General features: G+C 36.0%; 5 protein-coding genes and 1 long non-coding RNA gene across 8 annotated transcripts; 4 read left to right on the top strand and 2 right to left on the bottom strand.

Moving 5' to 3' along the window:
* Positions 1–582: 582 nt before the first annotated feature.
* Positions 583–3,305, top strand: LOC108835749 (transcription factor TCP2). Of its 2 annotated transcripts, none has more exons than XM_056997217.1 (2): positions 583–739; positions 1,606–3,305. In XM_056997217.1, exon 2 carries the CDS (start codon positions 1,918–1,920, stop codon positions 3,052–3,054), a length of 1,137 nt encoding a protein of 378 aa, XP_056853197.1. In that variant the 5' UTR covers positions 583–739; positions 1,606–1,917; the 3' UTR covers positions 3,055–3,305. The 2 variants fall into 2 exon arrangements, with proteins under 2 accessions (XP_056853197.1, XP_056853198.1); XM_056997218.1 differs by having other exon boundaries at positions 587–764.
* A 1,841-nt stretch (positions 3,306–5,146) lies between these two features.
* LOC130502429 (uncharacterized) lies at positions 5,147–5,818 on the top strand. The gene is made up of 2 exons (XR_008940258.1): positions 5,147–5,450; positions 5,564–5,818. It is a non-coding gene; the product is annotated as an uncharacterized LOC130502429 (long non-coding RNA).
* Positions 5,819–6,906: 1,088 nt separating this feature from the next.
* On the top strand, positions 6,907–7,952 carry LOC130502428 (uncharacterized). 2 transcript variants are annotated; one of them, XM_056997220.1, is made up of 2 exons: positions 6,907–7,228; positions 7,331–7,952. In XM_056997220.1, exons 1-2 carry the CDS (start codon positions 7,202–7,204, stop codon positions 7,712–7,714), a joined length of 411 nt encoding a protein of 136 aa, XP_056853200.1. In that variant the 5' UTR covers positions 6,907–7,201; the 3' UTR covers positions 7,715–7,952. The 2 variants fall into 2 exon arrangements, with proteins under 2 accessions (XP_056853200.1, XP_056853201.1); XM_056997221.1 differs by having other exon boundaries at positions 6,916–7,171.
* A 715-nt stretch (positions 7,953–8,667) lies between these two features.
* LOC108849817 (glycolate oxidase 3) lies at positions 8,668–11,198 on the top strand. Its single transcript, XM_018623421.2, has 12 exons — positions 8,668–8,727; positions 8,941–9,092; positions 9,176–9,300; positions 9,403–9,449; positions 9,577–9,654; positions 9,732–9,856; positions 9,950–10,016; positions 10,105–10,167; positions 10,264–10,333; positions 10,406–10,506; positions 10,620–10,724; positions 10,859–11,198. The coding sequence occupies exons 2-12, from the start codon at positions 8,956–8,958 to the stop codon at positions 11,045–11,047; spliced, it is 1,107 nt and encodes a 368-aa protein (XP_018478923.1). The 5' UTR covers positions 8,668–8,727; positions 8,941–8,955; the 3' UTR covers positions 11,048–11,198.
* A 221-nt stretch (positions 11,199–11,419) lies between these two features.
* LOC130502427 (receptor-like protein 30) lies at positions 11,420–14,003 on the bottom strand. The gene has a single exon (XM_056997219.1). The coding sequence runs from the start codon at positions 13,977–13,979 to the stop codon at positions 11,622–11,624; it is 2,358 nt and encodes a 785-aa protein (XP_056853199.1). The 5' UTR covers positions 13,980–14,003; the 3' UTR covers positions 11,420–11,621.
* Positions 14,004–17,104: 3,101 nt separating this feature from the next.
* Positions 17,105–18,930, bottom strand: LOC108852895 (9-cis-epoxycarotenoid dioxygenase NCED2, chloroplastic). Its single transcript, XM_018626371.2, has one exon. The coding sequence runs from the start codon at positions 18,854–18,856 to the stop codon at positions 17,105–17,107; it is 1,752 nt and encodes a 583-aa protein (XP_018481873.2). The 5' UTR covers positions 18,857–18,930.
* Between the last annotated feature and the right edge of the window lie 1,099 nt (positions 18,931–20,029).

Below are 20,029 nucleotides of genomic sequence, written 5' to 3'. Positions count from 1 at the left end.
TTGTGAAATTTGCTTCTTGAATTCACATCGTCTATATTTTAATTTTTTTAAGATATTCCCATTTTATTTATATTTTGTGATGAAATATTAAAACAAAATTTAATTGTTAAGAAAAAGGAAATATAGCAGAAATTCTTAATAATGATATATGTGAGTATCTTTTATTTACGAAAGTTAATTATGTAATTAACTACTCTTAGAATTAAATTGATGATAACACATATGAAACCGAATTCTCGAATAATACTATAGGAATATTTTGTAATTTGATTTAAAGTTGGTAAACTTAAATTGTTGTGTGTGTGTTTTATTTAATGCCAAAATCAGATAAAATTTGTCCGCTTTGAATTTTTTTAAATCATTCTACATTAAATAGAGGAATATGGAAATTAAAATATTTAGACTATTTTACATTTAATAATATTAAACCATTTTACATTCAATAAATCATAAATATTATTTCCAAGATAAAGGATGATAATTTAATTCAGATATTTATAGGGGAATATGGCAATTCAGTGAAAAAGTCATGTAACAAGGGGTAGAGCTGGAAATAAACAGAGAATACTGGTTTGTGTCCAATCTCTCTCTCTCCCTGATCATCAATCACTCCTTTAAATCACCATCAAAGAAATTCCAATTTTCTCGGATTTTCTTTCTAAATTTTAATTCTTACAATCCCTAAAACCCTAGCCCTCTTTCACGCAACTCAGCTCATAGCTCAAGCTCCTCTGTTCCTGTAAGTCTCAGATTATCTCATAAAGGTTTGAACTTTTCCCGGAAAAAAATAAACCAATCAGATAAAAAATCGAAATTTTTGAATTTTTTTTTCAATTATGATTCGAAGAAAACAGTTCCAGATCGATGATTTAGATTGCTTGTTGAGAATTTCTAAACCAGGAAAGCCAAATTCAACTTAGAAATAAACCTATTTGTTTTAAAAACCTTTGTTTCAAACAAATCAAGCAAGAGAAGCTTGACACCTGTTTCATCTAGAGTCCAGCGATCTGCATAGAATCCAGAACACTACTACATCAATAAATTTAATTTAACTTATCTTCTTGTTGGTAACTATGAAACAACAACTCAACTTATAATATTTCTTTACATAATTAGAAACACACTCAAATATTTATGTACAGATTGAACTCGATTTCTGCATCCTTTGTCTTGTTATCTTTGAAGTCTCCAATGATACTCGCTTCAGCCGAAAGTTGATGTCTTCATATCAATTAACTAGCTTAATTATTTTTATCTTAGCTTCTGATTCTCCTTGTAGCAGTTCTTTGATTATTTCTCACTTTAATTATCCTTTTTCACCATCATCAGAGTGTTATTAAAGATCATCACTTCAAACCCGTTTCATCAAAATCGTCTTTTTTAAAAAAAAAATTAATATGTCAGATCTAAAAAGTGTAGATCATAAATTCCAAATCAGAATAACTGATGTATCTTAAATAAGTACATAAATGAAAGTCATCTCTTAGTAAAGTATGTAGATAAGGATATAACATAAGCATATACGAGTGTATATATATATATATCTAGAGATTTGTTCTTCTGATGAGATTGTTTATTTGGTTTTATTTCATCTTCTTATTGCAGGCCTGAGATTGTTTCAGACAGTGATTTTGATGACTCTGCTGAAACACAGCTGCTGCAGACAAGCTTAAACGAAGCTGTATCTACTGACTTTGATGGTGAAATATCAAAAACCCTAATTTAATTCATTTTATTTATTTTTCCTTGATTTTTCCTCTGAGGGTTTTAATCATCAATGCTTACACAGTACAGTGGGTAAAACTTCAAATTCCCAAACTTTTTACTCCTTTAAATTCCAAGAAAACCCACACACACAAAAATAAATAAACCCTTTAGATTTTTAAATTTTGAGGGGAACCAAAAAAAAAGCCCTAAATGCTTATAGAGAAGAAGCTTAGGAACGAGATTATTAGAGATGATGAAATGATCGGAGATCTGATGAAGAACAACAACAATGGAGACGTCGTGGATAACAACAACAACAACAACAACCGGTTAAGCCGGTGGCATCACAACTCCTCAAGGATCATTAGGGTTTCGAGAGCTTCCGGCGGCAAAGATCGACACAGCAAAGTCTGGACTTCCAAAGGCCCACGTGACCGGCGTGTCCGGTTATCAGTCTCCACCGCTCTTCAGTTCTACGATCTCCAAGACCGGTTAGGTCTCGATCAGCCCAGCAAAGCCGTCGAATGGCTAATCAAAGCTGCTGAAGATTCCATCTCCGAGCTCCCTTCGCTCAACAACACGAATTTTCCGATGAACAATGACGACGACAATCAGATTCCGACAGGAACTGTTGCTGCTAATTCGTTGTCTAAATCGGCTTGTAGTAGCAATTCGGACACGAGCAAGAACTCTTCTGGTCTGTCTCTTTCGAGATCGGAGCTGAGGGATAAAGCTAGAGAACGAGCTAGAGAGAGAACAGCGAAAGAGACCAAGGAGAGAGACCACCACAGTACTACTACTACTACTACTTCGTTTACCGATCTGTTAAATTCCGGTTCGGATCCGGTTAACGCAAACCGGCAATGGATGGCTCCTTCTTCTTCGTCGCCTCCTCCTCCTATGGAGTATTTCAGCTCGGGTTTGATTCTCGGGTCGGGTCAAACCCATTTCCCGATCCAAACAAACTCTCCTCACCCTTTCTCTTCGTCATCACCTCATCAAGAGTTTTCCTTCGTTCCCGACCAACTGATGTCTCCGGCAGGAGCCAGCGGCTTCAATCTCGACTTCAACATGTCGACGACAACCTCCACCGCCGGAGCGTTCAGTGGTTTCAACAGGGGGACCCTTCAGTCCAATTCAACAAATCATCAGCATCAGTCTTTTCTAGCTAATCTCCAGAGGTTTCCATCATCAGAAGGTGGTGGAGGTCCACAGTTCTTGTTCGGTACCGGTGCACTGCCTGCAGAGAATCACCACCTGCATCATCACAACAACAATCGCCAGTTTCAGCTTTACTATGAGAATGGACGCAGAAACTCAGACCACAAGGGCAACGGCAAGAACTGATGATGCCTATTACCCATTTGCATCTTTTTCTTTATTTGTTTTTTTTTTTTGCTTTATTCATCACCCAACTGTCAATCTTCTTCTTGGTTTATCTTTTGATTATCATCCTTATTGTGTGTTAAATCTGTTTAGGGGTTTCCCTTTTTGTTTAATGGTCCATTTTGGAAATCTTTTTGAATTGGGTTTGTAATGTTGTATTTGTGATAATATCATTTTGTTTGTGGTTTAGTACTGTATTATTTTTGGCATGATTTTCTTTTTTATTTCTTTAGTTAACTGTTATAGTACTAAGATACTGTTTCTTGGTATTCATGAACAAGTATAGGGGTCAAGGTAATAGGGCGAGCCTTTTAAGAATACTAGATTGAATCAAATCAAATATCAGAAGAAGAAAAATACGGAAATTAAATGAAAGAGACAGCAGACTTAAAATGAACATGAAAATATAGTAAAAGTTTCACATTGATAAGAAGAAAAATAATTATGATCGATAACTGAAACTGAAAATTTAGGGCAATGCCCATTATGTTTTGAAGAGAGTGGAAATTAAAATGATTTGTCTCCTGTTGTGATCTCTGTTTGGTTCCCTTCTTCCTTAGCATCTCCCATGTCTTTCTTTCTGTCTCTCTCTATATGTATTGTTTCATATCTATCTACATAGGAGTATAATACTGATATATCTTCCCCATTTGACAGCTGTTGTCTTCAACAATGGCTATTCCCAGATTTTCATAATTTTTGTTACGATCTGTTTTTATTATTTATCTTTTTTTAACTTTTTGTTTCATGGGCTACTTGATTTTCTTCTGCACCCACATGGCTAACCCATCTTTTAGGGTACTAGACAAACTATTATTAAATTCATTCTTTTAGTTGTTTATTTATTTTAGGATGCTTTCAACTTTCTTGTGGTTTTGGGATTAAAGTAAAGTTGGTGTACTTGTGTTTCATGTGTTCTGAGGACTTTTTCATGTTTACAGAAAATAAAAAGGATTCTTTCAACTAATTTTTATACAATTTTCTTTAATTACATTTAAATTTTTTATGATAAATGGCAAAATCCTTTCATTTTTGAATTCGAAAATAATTCTATAATCTTCGAATCAACACTTGTTTACTGCAAGATATTGTGTACTCGATTTTGCTTCGTTCGTGAGTATTAGGTATATCTTGGTGTTTCGAGTTCCAATGTTCGATATCGTCTCTGTTCATCATCTTTAACGCACACTTTTCGAATTAATTACTCTTCTCTGCATCTCTGTATGAAGAGAGTCAAATGGTCCCATATCATTTATTATGATAAGTTTTTGTCACATTTATAATGATTAAAAGATTGAGACAAAAATATCGTTTAAAGTCGATGGTCCATATTTACAAATGAAAAATGATAGAAAGAAAACAACAAAATGATCCTTCTGAGAGTTATATCGAACGTTTTTTTTTTCCGAATGGATCACAAGCAGTTCCAAACCAAAAGAAAACCAAAAACACTAGTTCTAGTCTTCTAGAAACTAGTCGTATGTAATTTAATTATCTTTAAACTGCTTTTCTTGACGTGAAATTGATATATAGACAGGAAAATTAGAACTTAGCCCAATTGAGACTAACTTACGTCCTAAAAAGCCAAACTGTTTGTTTATATAATACCCGCGTGATGTTCCCTACGGTACTAGATGATTGTTTTTTTCGACTGGGAATGCTCCTTTAATTTCTCACCTATTTAGAACAGGTGATTTTTTCACTACAAAAAAAAGAGTGGAATACATCACTTAAATTGTATCACAAGAATAAGTGATATTATTTTAAATTACTTATTTATGAATGATACAAATATACATAGTTTAAAATCAGTTATAGTAATTGATGTTATTATTAATTAAATTAACATCAGTTTAATTAAACGATATAATTTCTATCAGTTTGTATCACTTTAACAAAAATGACACTATTATATAAATTTATATCAATTAGTTAACTGATACATTAGCTGTTTTTGGTTAACATTGTTTACTAAAATGATACAAATCTTGTATCAATAATAAATTGATGCTAGTATAAAACTTATTAAAAAATTAGTTAACTTTACGTGAAGCAGTTACTAATTTTTAGCTTTGATTACTTTCTGTGGTTTTTTAAAAATTAATTGATCGATCCATGATCTTCTATAACTGTTTCATCTTAAACAAAAAAAGTAAGTATTCTTCTGCTGTCAAGATTCTCTCATAGTCTCATTCATCCGTTCCTCTTTCTCTCAATTTTAAAACATTTTATCAGTTTACGATTTTGTTGTTCTAGACTATTTGATTTATCAGAAAAGTCAAAAGATGATGATTGTATTTCTTCTTATGCAGGATTTGAAAGCAAACTAGCCATACTAACCTGTTGAAAGTTTCTGGGTAGGTAATACGTTTCTTTTGTCTTTCTTCTGAATCCTTTTTGTATATTATATTTCATTTTCTTTTGTTTATTGTTCTAAAGATTTTTTATATTAGTTCAATGATAAATGCAGAGTCTTCTGCTAATCTTATGGAGTATAAATTTCTGGAAAATGCGGCTAAAGGATGGGAAATGCTTTGATGATTCTCGTAACATACTGAATCGATTCAGTTATACAACAACAATAAAGATTCAAGATGAATGCAAAGAAGAAAAATATTTTTATTTGTTCAACAATTCTTTTTGTTTTCTGAATTCATGTTCTGTTTTTTGTTTTTTTTCTCCTTGTTCTTCAGATTATATGTCAATGGAAAAAGTTCAAAATTTATTTATAGTAAAATATTTTCTGAGCTTATTTAATTAATAACCCCAATTGTATAAATTAATAAAATTAAATCGATGGTTTAAAATTAAATAATTATTAAAATTAAAATTTATATTAGTTTCGAAAAATTATATTAATGTATTAGTAAATAATATTAAAATCATTTATTTTAATTGATATGAAACTAACATCATTTACAAAACTGATGTAAATCTTAATATCATTTCTTTGAATTGATACATATTAATATCACTTATCACAACTGATGTAAATATTTGGCATTTTTGCATCAATTTTCAATAAAATGATGTTAATTATTTGCATCACCACTTTCAGAGTCATTTAAATAAGTGATGCAAAATTATATTGTATCATTTATAACTAATGCAAATATTAAAAATAACTGATGCTAAACCATCTTTTTTTTGTAGTGTTTGTCTCCAACTATCGTTTGTGTTAAAATTTGAAATTTCCTCTAAACAATTTGTTCTTCAATGGGAAAAGGAAATTCAGACCAAATTTGTACGTGGAAGTGGTGCTAACATTTACATATCACCACCACACCATAATCATAAATGTCTTTACTTTCGTTGTGGTGTTTTCTGAGAGGTAAGCTACTACCTTCCACTCGGTGTAATTTTTCGATGCAGTGATGCTACACAACTGATTATCACTTTTTAGGATGGCCATTTGTTTAAATGGGTGGGAATATAGGACATGAGAAGCTAAGTACCTGATAAAAATTTTGGTATAAGAGAACCCGAGACTGATAATGGAAAGATAATTGAAAGGAATGTGAAGAAAGAGGGTTTACAATGCAAAATCGAGTTCAGTCAATTCAAAATAAAACATGGTGGCTGTTTTTATTTTGCTAACCCGAATTTCTGTTAGTACTATAATAGGAAACAAAATCAACTGCCACCATGTTACAACTTGCACCTTACAAGGGTAACAATTAATAATGATCACTGCCAGGCCCGCCACCATGTTACTAGAGTAAAAACTAATAATTTATCTTTTTATTAGTAAAAAAATAGTTATGGTGTTTCGTAATTATTTATATCATGAACTAAAATAATCAGTGTTTTGTCCTCAAATATTTGTAGCTATTTCAGCCGCAGTGAATCCACAGCTGTTGAAAAAAAATATACTAAAAAGCAATTGGCCTTTAAAATACGGATAAAAGTTTTACAATGATAATGGACTTAAGGCCCAACATCCCTTTCCCCTGCCCCTACAGACGAGACGTGACAATCTCCGTTTCGTCTTTTTTCCGACAATCGTCTCAGCTGCGGATCGACGCCGTAGATTATTAAATCCCCCGAGTCCTCGTATCTGAAGCCCATCATCTTTTAGGTATCTTCTGGTCTTGATTCGTGTTAGTTGATGGACTCTGTAAGTGTTTATGAAGTGGTATGGCCGTGTGGTGATCATGATTAGCTCTCAAAAGTTTGGTTATTTGCATTCGTAAGATTCAAAGTTTAGAGCTTTAACTGTTCTTTCTTGTGTTTAAAGTATATATACAAAAAACCAAAGAACCTGTTGTGGGAAATGGAACAAGAAGAAGCAGAGAGAAGCACCACCACTGTTGCTGCATCAACCTCTGAAGGTTCGGGTTTAGATCCGATAGCACGAGTGAGGAGGCTCTTGTTCCGCCAGATGCTCGTTGGAATCGAAGACGGGAGATTCTTCCTTGGCAGTTTCCACTGCATTGACAAACAAGGGAACATACTTCTCCAAGACGCCGTGGAGTATCGCAGCGTAAGAAGATCGTCGTCTCCTTCGCCTACCGAACAGCGTTGTCTTGGTATGATCCTTATCCCTGCCTCTTGCAGGACCTCCTGCCATGTCGATTGCTCTGTCGAGGAACAGCTTTCGTTGATCCAGCTTAAAGAGTAGAGAGAGTCTCGAGAGATTGCGTCAACAAAACACTAGTCTTTTATTATGGATTTTGATCTCTTCGATCATTATGCATAAAAAGAAGAAAAAAATGTATTCCATGTCATTGTATGTTTCACATACATGCATAAGAAACCCTTTTGGAAATGTTTTTGTATTTACATTTAGAAGACAAAAAGGTCTTAAACTTTACAAATTGTATTATCAACAACAATATGAAAAAAAAAAATTCAAAGTATGTGTTCTTCAGAACCTGTCTCTGTAAGCTGTTCCATATACAATGAGGGTACGGTACTGTTCGTTAATAACTGTGTCAATGGGTATGGGCAAAGCTATCATCTGAAGACATACCGGTCCCTGTGACACAAACAGTTTCTTACTCGAAGTCAGAAAAAACAGAGGATCCAAGAGCAGAGTTATCTCTATGTTCATAGATTAGTGAAAAAAAAGCTCTCTGCCTAACCCACATAATTCGGTGAAGGTAACTCTCTCTGCCCAACCCACCTAATTGGGTTGATGTCAGCATCAGTGTAACATATGATATATACAAAGACTCTTCTAACTCTTACCCCTATTGCCAAAGTGTTTTTATATCCGCATTGTGATTTTAAATTGTATTGATTTATCAGTACCGTTAACCGGGTTAAACTTGAGGTGGTTATGTGGGCTGAGATCATACCCCATATGATATGAGACCTTTGTCGTTGACTGTAAGAAGTAGGAATATTTGCGTTCATGCATGCACTGACACTGTTCAGGATTTGCAGAAACTTAGCTGCATCATTGTAAAAGATTGACTATAAAATTAGAAAATTAGCTGTCTTACTTTGGGACTATAAGATATAGCAGTGGTATTAAAAAAATAACAGAGACGTACCTAATTTTGTGACTATCGAGATCTCTATATCAGGAATATTCAATCAACATTTTGTTATTTTCTATTTTTATTCTCCTTATAGTTTTCTTCGCCACCTACTCAAGAACACCAACCAAGCCGCCCTCTCTCGCTCTAGGTAAGCTCTCTGTAAGCTTTTCTGATTTTTTTGTGAAAGATCTTGTGATTTTAGAATCCATATCGGTTATGTTTTCGGTTTGATTATGTGATCGCTTACTGTACTATTGTAGTTCACTCACTCAGTCATTGTTCTTGTTTTTGATTCTTGTAAATTCTTGAAAATGATTTTTTGATGATGTGAATATGAAAGAGATGTTTTAATTCGACGCAGAAATTTTATAAAAAGATGGAGATAACGAACGTGATGGAATACGAGAAGATAGCAAAGGAGAAACTACCAAAGATGGTTTATGATTACTATGCATCTGGTGCAGAGGATCAGTGGACTCTTCAGGAGAATCGTAACGCCTTCTCCAGGATTCTGTAAGGAGTCTTATTTTTTTATTTTAATTGTTTTAAAGTATATTAATTGGTTTGGTTGTGTGTTGATTTAAAAAAAAAAACAGATTTAGGCCTAGGATTCTGATCGATGTAAGCAAGATTGATGTGAGCACGACTGTTTTAGGGTTTAACATATCTATGCCAATCATGGTTGCTCCTACTGCTATGCAGAAAATGGCTCACCCTGATGGTATGTCCTTTTATTAGAGTTATGCCTTGTCAAGAAGGAGATGTATGTTTTGTCTTAAGAGTAATGGCTCTATGTGAATGAAATGTCTTATTGTCCTTGCAGGTGAGCTTGCAACCGCTAGAGCTACTTCAGCTGCTGGAACGATCATGGTTTTGATTCTAACTCTCTCTCACACACACCTTTTTTGCATTCATTTTTTGTGTCCTTTGATATTTTTCTTTACAGGCTGTCTCGTTTTGTTTCCAACTGTCTAAGTACTGTTTGATATGTTTTCAGACTTTGTCTTCATGGGCGACGTCTAGTGTTGAGGAAGTTGCTTCCACAGGACCTGGGATTCGCTTTTTCCAACTCTATGTAAGCATTCACAAGACATTTCATGTATTTATTTTCTCGGTTATGTTTTTTTGGCTTGAGTTAGGCTATTGATTCAGGTCTATAAGGATAGAAACGTGGTTAGGCAGCTTGTGAAACGAGCTGAAGAAGCTGGTTTCAAAGCGATTGCTCTTACTGTTGATACCCCTAGGCTTGGACGCAGAGAATCCGACATCAAAAACAGGTGATGAAACTTCCTCCACCATCATATTTCATATATATAAACCAATTTGTGAGATCTTTTGCTTCTTCTCCTGATGGATATTATCTTTTGCAGATTCGCGCTTCCTAGAGGTCTGACCTTGAAGAACTTCGAAGGGTTGGATCTTGGGAAAATAGACAAAGTCAGTTTGGCTACAAATGATGAATACATTTGAAATCCAAAATGCTTAATACTTATATATCTTTTTGTGTTTCTGTTGATAATTGCAGACCGATGACTCAGGGCTAGCTTCATATGTTGCGGGTCAAGTTGATCAATCACTTAGCTGGAAGGTTTGAAATATGTAAACAAGTTTTATTCAGTTTGATAACTATTTTGTATCCAGAAACCTAATAGTTTCTTTTCCGTATGCTTTCTTCTTCTTATAGGATATAAAGTGGCTTCAGTCTATCACAAGCTTGCCAATTCTTGTCAAAGGTGTTATTACAGCTGAGGATGGTAATACATTGCATCAAACCTTATTCTTAAAGTTAAGAACTTTTCTTTTTGATCATTTGAAAAATTTGGCAGCAAGAATCGCGGTTGAGTATGGAGCTGCAGGAATTATAGTTTCTAACCATGGAGCTCGTCAGCTTGATTATGTCCCTGCAACTATAATGGCTCTTGAAGAGGTTTACATCTCAGCATTTTAACTATAAAGCCTTCATCCTTTTTTTTTCTTTTTTTATTCTTGTGTTATGAAAATTTGAATACAATCTGACTGAGCAAATTTCAAAAATGGCAGGTGGTTAAAGCGGTGGAGGGTCGTTTACCGGTGTTTCTTGACGGTGGAGTTCGCCGTGGAACTGATGTCTTTAAAGCATTGGCTCTTGGAGCTTCAGGTGTCTTTGTAAGTTCATCCATATCACACACTCTTTTAGCTCTTGTAGTTTCCTCTGTTTTATCCTTATTACTACTTTTTCACATCCCATTGCTATAGCATATGCCTACTTTTTGAACTAACAATTACGTGTTGAATATTAGGTTGGGAGGCCTAGCTTGTTCTCGCTTGCAGCGAATGGAGAGGCGGGAGTGAGGAAGATGCTGCAGATGCTAAGAGACGAGTTTGAGCTGACAATGGCACTAAGTGGCTGCCGCTCCCTGAGAGAGATCAGTCGGAACCACATCAAGACCGATTGGGACTTTCCTCATTACCTCCCGGCCAAGCTATAAGGGGATATCTTATTCACTTCTTTTCTATAGTCATCAAACAAAATGAAACGAGATATGAATGTTTGAATTACGATTCAATAATGTACTCTTCCCCATCCAACTTTTACAGTAGGAAAATTTCCATTTGAATAAAACAAAAATTGCGTACGAATATTAAGTGATAGTATCTAATAGGCGTGGGCTATTCCAAATCTTATGTCTTTAATTTCCCGATCGATTTATTTTTAGCATAGCACAACGATACTGACGTGTGTGAGAAGCAAGAGTGTTGAAGACTTTCATCCTATATTATTTTGGAGAATAAAAATTGGGCGATTCTCGTGATTAAACATTTTTTCAAATTTTTGTCACAAAAAGTCTCTTAAGTAAGAAAATAACCAAAATATTTTATTTAACAGGTAAAAAATTATTATATCTTAGATATATGTAAGAAGAAGTTTCAAAATGCATGATCAAATTGTATATAATCATAACTTAGTAAATGACAGTTGGAGATCACCCACACATACATATGCTTCACAAACATTTAAAAAGAGAAGATGGTGCTCATCTGGTGACTGTTTCGACATAGCGTTTACTTGACCCACTTGTGTATGAAAGGAGAGAAGATATGTCCAATCACCAATCCGCAGAACACACCAGGTACATAGGCAATCACAGCTGCTTTCCAACTAATCACTTGTTCTTTCGGCTCCGACAAATCCTCTGCTTCTTGTTGTGGTGGTGGAAGACTCGGGACGTGATGAGTTTCTCCACATATATCTTCGAGACCGAAGAGCTTGGGATTGCCAATGAATGCAGAACAATTTTGTCTTTGAAACTGCGTACCTCGCGGTATTGGACCTTGGAGATTGTTGTGGGAGAAGTTTATGACCGACAAGAAAGAGAGGCTGCCTAAATTTACAGGAATCTGACCCGACAGCTGATTCCGAGATAGGTCTAGTGCTTCAAGGCTAATCAGATTTGCCAGAGATTGAGGTATATCGCTTGTGAATGCATTACCTGACAAGTTGAGAAGACGCAATCCTTTCAACAATCCAACGGATGTGGGGATCTCACCAGAAAACTCGTTTCCTGAAAAGTCGATAGCTCTGAAGTCGGTCCGGATCAGCTCAAATAACATATAAACTCCTTTGTTCACCATTTCCATCGAAATATGGTAGGGGTAACCATCTTCCATGTATCCTTCACCATATTCGGTTAACATGGTCATTTCAGGCCAGTTGGCAAAGTAGAAAGGCGGCAAAGTTCCGTTGAAATTATTACGCGATATATCGATGATTTTTAGACTTTGAAACCCAACGGACACGTGAGGATGATACAACGGACCGTAGAAATCGTTTGATCCTATGATCAGTACATTTAATAACACCAGTGGGCCTAGCCAAGATGGAAACTTGTCCTTGATTCTGTTGTTTTGCACGTTTAAAATCAGCAAAGAAATGCAGTGGATCAATGATTCCGGAAGCTTTCCTTCTAGCTGGTTGTTGCTTACGTCAAATGAAACCAACTCGGTAGCATCGACAAATACATCCGGAAGAACTCCACTGAGGTTGTTGTTTTGCAGATTCAGCCCTTTGAAACCAATAATTGTATTCCCCAAACACTGAGGGATGGAGCCGCTGAAGTTATTGTTGGACAAATCAAGATTTAAACGCGTTAACGGATTAATATTGCAGATCCAATGGGGTAACGGTCCTTGGAATGAATTCGAACTAAAATCCAACGTTTGTGTAAGGAGGTCCAAACCGAAAAGGTCAAGTGATTTTCCAAAACTGGTGAAAGAGTTGTGAGAAACCAACAACATCAACACGCCTCCAAACCAACTCGGTATTTCGCCTTCCAGTTTATTGTTCGAAAGATAAAGCCTCTTCAGATTGTCGGAATTTGAGAATATCGGGGTCGGGACCGGCCCACTTAAACTGTTGTGGCTTACGTCTAGGATATGGAGGTTATGAAAATTCGATATGGATTTTGGGATAGGCCCATCGAATTTATTTTGAGCAAGGTATAGAGTTCCAAGCTGAGAGGATGAAGATATGTTTTTAAATTCTATAGGTCCTTTAAACTGGTTTCCCTCCAGATTAACTGAGCTCAGCGAAGGAATCGTGAACAAGGATGTAGGAAAGGGTCCTGAGAATGAGTTTCCACTCACGTCGAGATACTCCAAGCTGTGGAATCCACTCATGTCAGAGGGAAACGTGGATTTGAATAGATTGTTGGCAATGCCTAAAATAGACAAACTGGTGGTTAAATTTAGTAGTGGAAAAGGGAATTCACCGGTGAATTGGTTGTGTGAGATATCAAAAGTGGACAGTTTGATAAAGTTGGCAAATGAAGCGGGAGTATATCCACCAAACTTGTTATAACCAAGACTTATGTATTCTAGTAGGGTTAGGTTTCTGATTGAAACTAGAACTTCACCTACTAAATCGTTACGCCAAAGGTCGAGACGAGTTAGAGAAGAGAGGTTTCCCACCGAAGCAGCCGGAAGTTCGCCTACTAAACCATTGTACGAAAGGTCAAGATTTGTGAGACGAGAGAGGTTTCCTAACGAAGAAGGAATCTCTCCGTAGAGACCGCAATTTTGAAGAGTTAGGCTGCAAAGATGCTGGAGTTTGAAAAGACCACTATTTGGTTTCAAACTATTGTTCAGAGGGGTGAATTTAAGGTCGAGTGAAATCACTTTGCCTGATTTATCATCGCAGGTGACACCCTCCCAAGAACAGCAATCACTACTCTTGTTCCATGAACTTAAAAGTGGAGTTGAGTAGGATTTATTTACCAGACACTCGTGTTTGAACTCCAGAAGAGCATCTCTCTGATCATGACCGCAGGGAGAAGCAAAAGTATGTAGAACGAGGAAAACCAAGAAGAAGAAATACAAGGTAACAATGCTAGAAAAGCAATAAGATCGATTTGAAATCGTCATTACCCTTTTTTTTCTCTTTCTTTAGTGTTTGTGTGGAAAGTGAATTTTTTTAGTGAGTACGGCTTAATGCAGCTCTTCTTATAAAGAAAAGAAAAAAAAAACTCGGTTTAATTGGCTTGACTTTAGCAAGTCTTGCGTCAAGTCGTCGGTTAAGCTTTGATTTTGCCAAATCTTCCAATCCTCTCTGCATCAGTGACATGTGTCCACATTTTTTCCACATAAACCGAATCTTACGACAAAGACTACAAGTTCTCCAAATGATCAGTCAAAAGCGACTGCAAGATTCCACATACTAAGTAATACGTAGGAAGTTTCAGCTAAACATAAAAAAATAACAGATAATACAGGCCAAACCTTTGCACAAAAAGAGAAGAAATTAACCTTTCTAGATGATGCTAAGCAGCACAGAACAAAGCATACAGAAAATAACATTTGACTTCTTAGACAAGGATAAAAGATCATACACTGAAACAAACACTAAAACGATCAAACGTGTGGACATTATGTTGCAAATTTATAAGCATGACCAACTGTATTTCTATAAGAAGAGAATGAACATGAAGGCATAGGAATAAAACAGGTATTTGACTGAGAAGTCAACAAAGAAAGACTTCCGGAGTCTACTCTGTTGAGATGAAGATCAGATATAAATACAGGATCATTAATAAAGAAGTTTCAGTCGTTTGGGTTGAGTTGATAAGAGACTGAGAGAAGAATATGTAGCTCAAACTCTGTCACAAACTTCCACAGCCAATATGCAAATAACAATGAATATTTAACATAATTTCATAATTATAAAGAAAAGTTTAACGACTGATTACTGGAGATGGTTACCACTTACCAGGTGGGTCTCCCATTGGTCGGCCGAAGAGTAAGCCAATGCCTTCGTTAGTAACTTAGTAAGACTTGGGCTTGCTGCTTACACATAAAGGTTTTTAAGCCCATTATAGAAGAGCTAATCGAACAATCTGTGCGTCGAGATTCTCGTCTTACTTTTGGAGTCACTGATTGCTCCATTGTAGGTTTCATGCTCATATCTTTTACATACTGATACTGCCCGAAATTTTGATAACTTCTTGAGATTGTTTAGCGGCTGGATGTAAAAACAAAAAATAACAGAGAGAGATGAACGTTATATAAAACGAAGAGAAGATAGATATACATCATATTTAGTGTTCCAAAAAAAAGAAAAAAAAAAGGCACATACATCATATTTAATGTAGAAACCTTAAATAGAGGATATGAAGATACATATTCATTATATTTAATGTAGAAACCTTAAATCGTCATGTACGACACTTTCTAGCCAGCTTCTAACACACTAGGCAGATAAGGTCCTTTTAGGCGATCCCCCTAGCAGTCGGTGTCTAAGATCTTACTTGACTATTGGGAGATCTACTAACATAGGTTTTGCTGTCAGTTACGACACAAGAAGCTGAAAGAGTAAACTGTGTTCCAATTTACTATTCCAATCTTATATCTTTAAGGTCCTAGCTAAATATATTTTTTCTTTTGAACACGAGCTAAATATATTAAAGCTGGATTTAATTAGCACTAAAAGTCCACTTAAGACGGGTTGGTACGACCTATATCTACGATCCATCAATTATATCCAACTATTTCGTTTAAGGGTTTTCGAAGTTTGAGATAGCGAGTTCCAAACCTACAGACCGAGAACTTCTTGGATAGGAGCAAAAAAGTGATGACATTGATAAAAAGAAAATGCTTCCTTCAACCCTCCAATATAGTTAATTACTTCATCAGGTTAGATGATTTTCACTACTCTAGTATCCTATATCAAATTCAATTTCCAAAACTTTGAATATCTGTTGTACAGTCAGAATTGATTTTATTATTTTTCTTTCAATAACAGTTTCGAGACGTTTCTGATTTGTAACTATATATGTATGAAACGGAACAGAACTGATGAACTTAATATATGGTTGACCTTCACGACTATTTGTTTTGGATGACGACCATTGAAGCGATAACAACAATTTAATTTGGTCCAAATAATTTGGATGAAAACGAAAAATGTTACAACGTGGTTGCATTAACCATGCAACGTTTGTAAACAACACGAGGTCCATGACATCACCATCATACATTCATCTGACAATCCCACCGTTTGCATCCGTATATTTAGATATATAGCGAGTTACACTTACACGCTTTTACAGTATACTAGTGACTGTATAATACTATCGATCTATACATGATTCATAGGTGGCTTCACTTAATACCACGAATTTCTTGCCCATCATATATAATGTTCAAAATCCATGGATTATTTCAACAGTCTTTTGCTGGTTTCGGGTGTTTATACGTACGAGAAATCTACATTTGATTTTAAGATCGTCATTTCTACTGTTTCGTCATTGCGCTAGTCATCTTTTATAGTGATACAGCTAAGTTTTTATATTCCTATTCATATAAGAGTCAACTCATGCATGAACGCAAATGATCCTAGTCAGGAACCATATAAATATTAGGAGTTTATTACATAATATAAGATAAAAAGTAATTCTATGTAAATGGATTAAATTTCTACACCAAACTCGACACTCCATTATATAGCAACTTAACACCGCTACTATGTTTATCATTTTCTTTATTGTAATTCGAAAACGGGATTTAGTTCTTATAGCTACTTTATGGTAGTTAACTATGGCATGTATATATCATAAAATTGCGGAATTTGTGACTTCTCCGTCGCTGAAAGAACACATTAGTTACTTACATGTCAACGATAAGTTTTAAAAGCCACCGAATCGCATATCCGCAGAGTAATTTTCATATCGCATATATATTAGCATCAATTACATCCCATGCAACCAGTATTTGTATGATGAAAATACAGCTGGTTTTTCTTTCTTATTTCTTTAATATTTGCATCAATCACATCACATGCAACCAGTATTTGTATGATGAAAATGCAGCTGGTTTTTCTTTCTTGTTTCTTAACATTTGCAATTTTTTTCTTTTGTATCATATGTTTATTCTGAATATCACTTCCAGACAAAAAAAGCAATATACAATCTCACCATTCGTTATAAAACTGGTACAAATTGTTAGAATTTTAACCTATATCTAATTTTTCAAATCATTAAGAAGTACAGTACTTATTATGATTGATCCACGAGTTCACTTGAATCCACAAATGTACCATGAAACCCGTACGGTACTCTAGACGGTAGTTTAATCGTAGCTTCAAGCGTTAAATTAACGGCGTTAATAATCTGAAGTTCGGACGTCTCTTTCTCTTCATCGTGAACGTGAGTGAAAATGTAGCCGTCATCTTCATTTTCTCCTCCGTTACCGTGAACTGACCCACCGGGCAAGAAAAACGGTTCTCCTCCGTACTTCTCGCCGCCGTAAACGTACTTCTCGATTTCACCGGTGAAAAGATCAACCTTGGCGAAACCGGAAACTTTTGGCCAAGGATCAGCGATAGCCAGAAACGCGAACCGGGTTTTTCTACCTAACCGGTTCCGGTTAACCATACCGATTTCTAAATTAACCTCGTCATTCAGCAACGCGCGCCGCGTGGTTTCACGCGTCCTGAGGTTTATCCTAATCTCCGTTAAAACGCTTCTTAAGCTCTCGTCTCTCTCGTTGAAGATCGAATCCGCCGGCGACATGCACGACCCGATCACCACCACTTCCTCCGTCTCCGGCGATTCCCACGCATTCCAGAGGTGGAAACAGAACGTCTCCGGTGAATTCACCCAGATCACCTCAGAAGCCTCCGTCGCGTCTTTCGGCATTATCCCCAACCGCGAAACCTTTTCGCCGTCGAAAATCACCGGCGAGTTTCCGGCGATCATCTCCCCTAGCTTAAACACGACTTGCTGATCCGGAATCACCACAAAATTCTCCGTTATGGCGAAATCGTGAATCATCGTCGGAGTCTCGAGCGGGATCTCAAGTTCCGGTGACTTGACGCCGTCCGGCGAAAATCTGAAATATTTCAGGTAAGGCTTTTTCACGACGTCGTAGCTTAGCGCGTGGAGCTCCTTTGTGACCGGGTCGAGTTTCGGGTGGGCGATCATCGATGATTTTAACTGGCCGTCGAAATCGTAACGGCCAACGGTTTGGAGATCGCCGGTTTGAGTTATTTTTAATTGGTACGGTAGATCGTCTTCTGACATTGCTAAAAGCCGGTTATTGAAGTAAACCAAACCGGCGTTCGCTACCCCGACGCCGTTTTGGTTGTCCACGAGACCGCAAAGCCCACGTGCGTAAAAAAGCATCAGACGTGCGATTCCCGAGTGTCCGTGAAGCTCGCCGATTGCTTTCGGAAAAACCGGTCGACCCAATCGTTTTTCTTGAATCAATCTCTCGGTTTCAGTAAACCGGCACGCGTAGCTTGCTGAACCGTTGGTTATTTTAACGGCGTGAACCATTCCGTCTCCGTCGAATAAATGATGGCCAGCGATTGGCTCGAACATCGGGTTCGCGCCGTTACGGACATAAACTCCGTCAATGCAGTCAGGGATTGTTCCTTCAACGTCGAGACACTCTCGGACGGGAGACTCCGGTACCGGAAAATAATTCCCGGCGATTTGAATACGTGGATCGGCGGTTTTGGGAAGAGGAGTGTCTTGCTCACGTGAGATCAACGCGCGCTCAGCCGCATCGATCGCAATCGCCAAGGCTTTCTGGAAGATGTTTAGCCGGAGAGGATTATGCTGCGGTGGCGTCGCGGTGGTTCTGGGTGTAAATGAAGGCCGTTTTAAGGGTAATTCCGTTACGTCGATATGCACAGTGCATTTAATCTTCGGTTGTCGTTTGATAGGCCTAAAGCCTATATCAATATGGGCCTGAGGCCATGTTTGATAAGAACCACTCATCGACATTGTAAGCAGAGAAACCATGGTATTTTGAGAAACTGGCTGTGTATATCTTGTTTCTGGTCTGAAGACTGAGAGCGAGAGGGAGAGAGAATAGAGAGAGGAGATGAAAAGAAAGTTCGATGATAAGAAAAATGAAGAAAGAGAAACTATATATAGAGTTGGGTAAGAGAGACAGACAGAGTAATCTCTATATTACTAGTTTATAAGTACATTTAGAAAACGATATGAACCAGCCTTGTATTTTTTTTTTTTTCTTTGGAACAAAACCAGCCTTGTATTACATGAAAACCCATAGAAAACAAATTAATAAATAATTTTGATGTATTATGGTTAAAAGTGGGAAGTCATTAAGACAAATTTCTTATCAGGATACAAATCTTTTTTGATATCATATTAAGAAAATAATCTTTTTCTTCAAAAAATTCTTTGCATTGTGTCAAATTTCCTTATTTATTAACTAGTATCAAAATAAATTGAAATTTTTGAATTTTTTATAAGCAGTAACTTACAAATTGAATATCAAATTGTGCTCGTAAAATAAGGTATTGTTGTACAAAAGAAATCAAGTAAGGTATTAAGAGATTTTTCTATAAATATTTGAAGATTGCTAAACATATTGCATATCTCTTAATAAATTATTTTTGTCTTCTATATTTAATAATACTAAACCATTAGATAGATTTTAAATAAAAAAATTATTACTATTAATTTTCCAGATATCCTTCACCTATGCCAATAGATACGTTAAATCAACTTGTTGATACGGTAAAAATATATATTATTACTAAATAATAGCCACAATAATTAGAACCAAAAAAATCAAAGGCATTCTTAACATTAATTTTGTTATACCGTAGTTGTAGTAATGGAAAATAAAATTTGTTCATCAACGATTTTGGCGTCATTCAACCTTAATACATTGATAAAATATAATAAGCTTTCTTGTACAGTAAAAATTAATAATTTTTTGAACAATAATTAATAAACTTTCTTATTAAATTAATGTTTCATGGATTAATCATAGTATGATCAGTGGACTACAGTCAACACACAGGGATCAAATGGGAGTAAAACAGTGGAATTAAAATCTGTTGTAAAAATTCTAGGCTTTCCATGGTGAGATGGAAGGACTACTATGGGCAATAGTATGCTTAAGAGAACTGCAAGTTACACTATACATATAAGAATAGATTA

Source organism: Raphanus sativus, unplaced genomic scaffold, assembly GCF_000801105.2.
Source record: "Raphanus sativus cultivar WK10039 unplaced genomic scaffold, ASM80110v3 Scaffold0548, whole genome shotgun sequence".
NCBI classification, from domain to species: Eukaryota; Viridiplantae; Streptophyta; class Magnoliopsida; order Brassicales; family Brassicaceae; genus Raphanus; species Raphanus sativus.
Note: the sequence above shows the minus strand (reverse complement) of the source record. Positions and strands in the feature narration are given on the sequence as shown.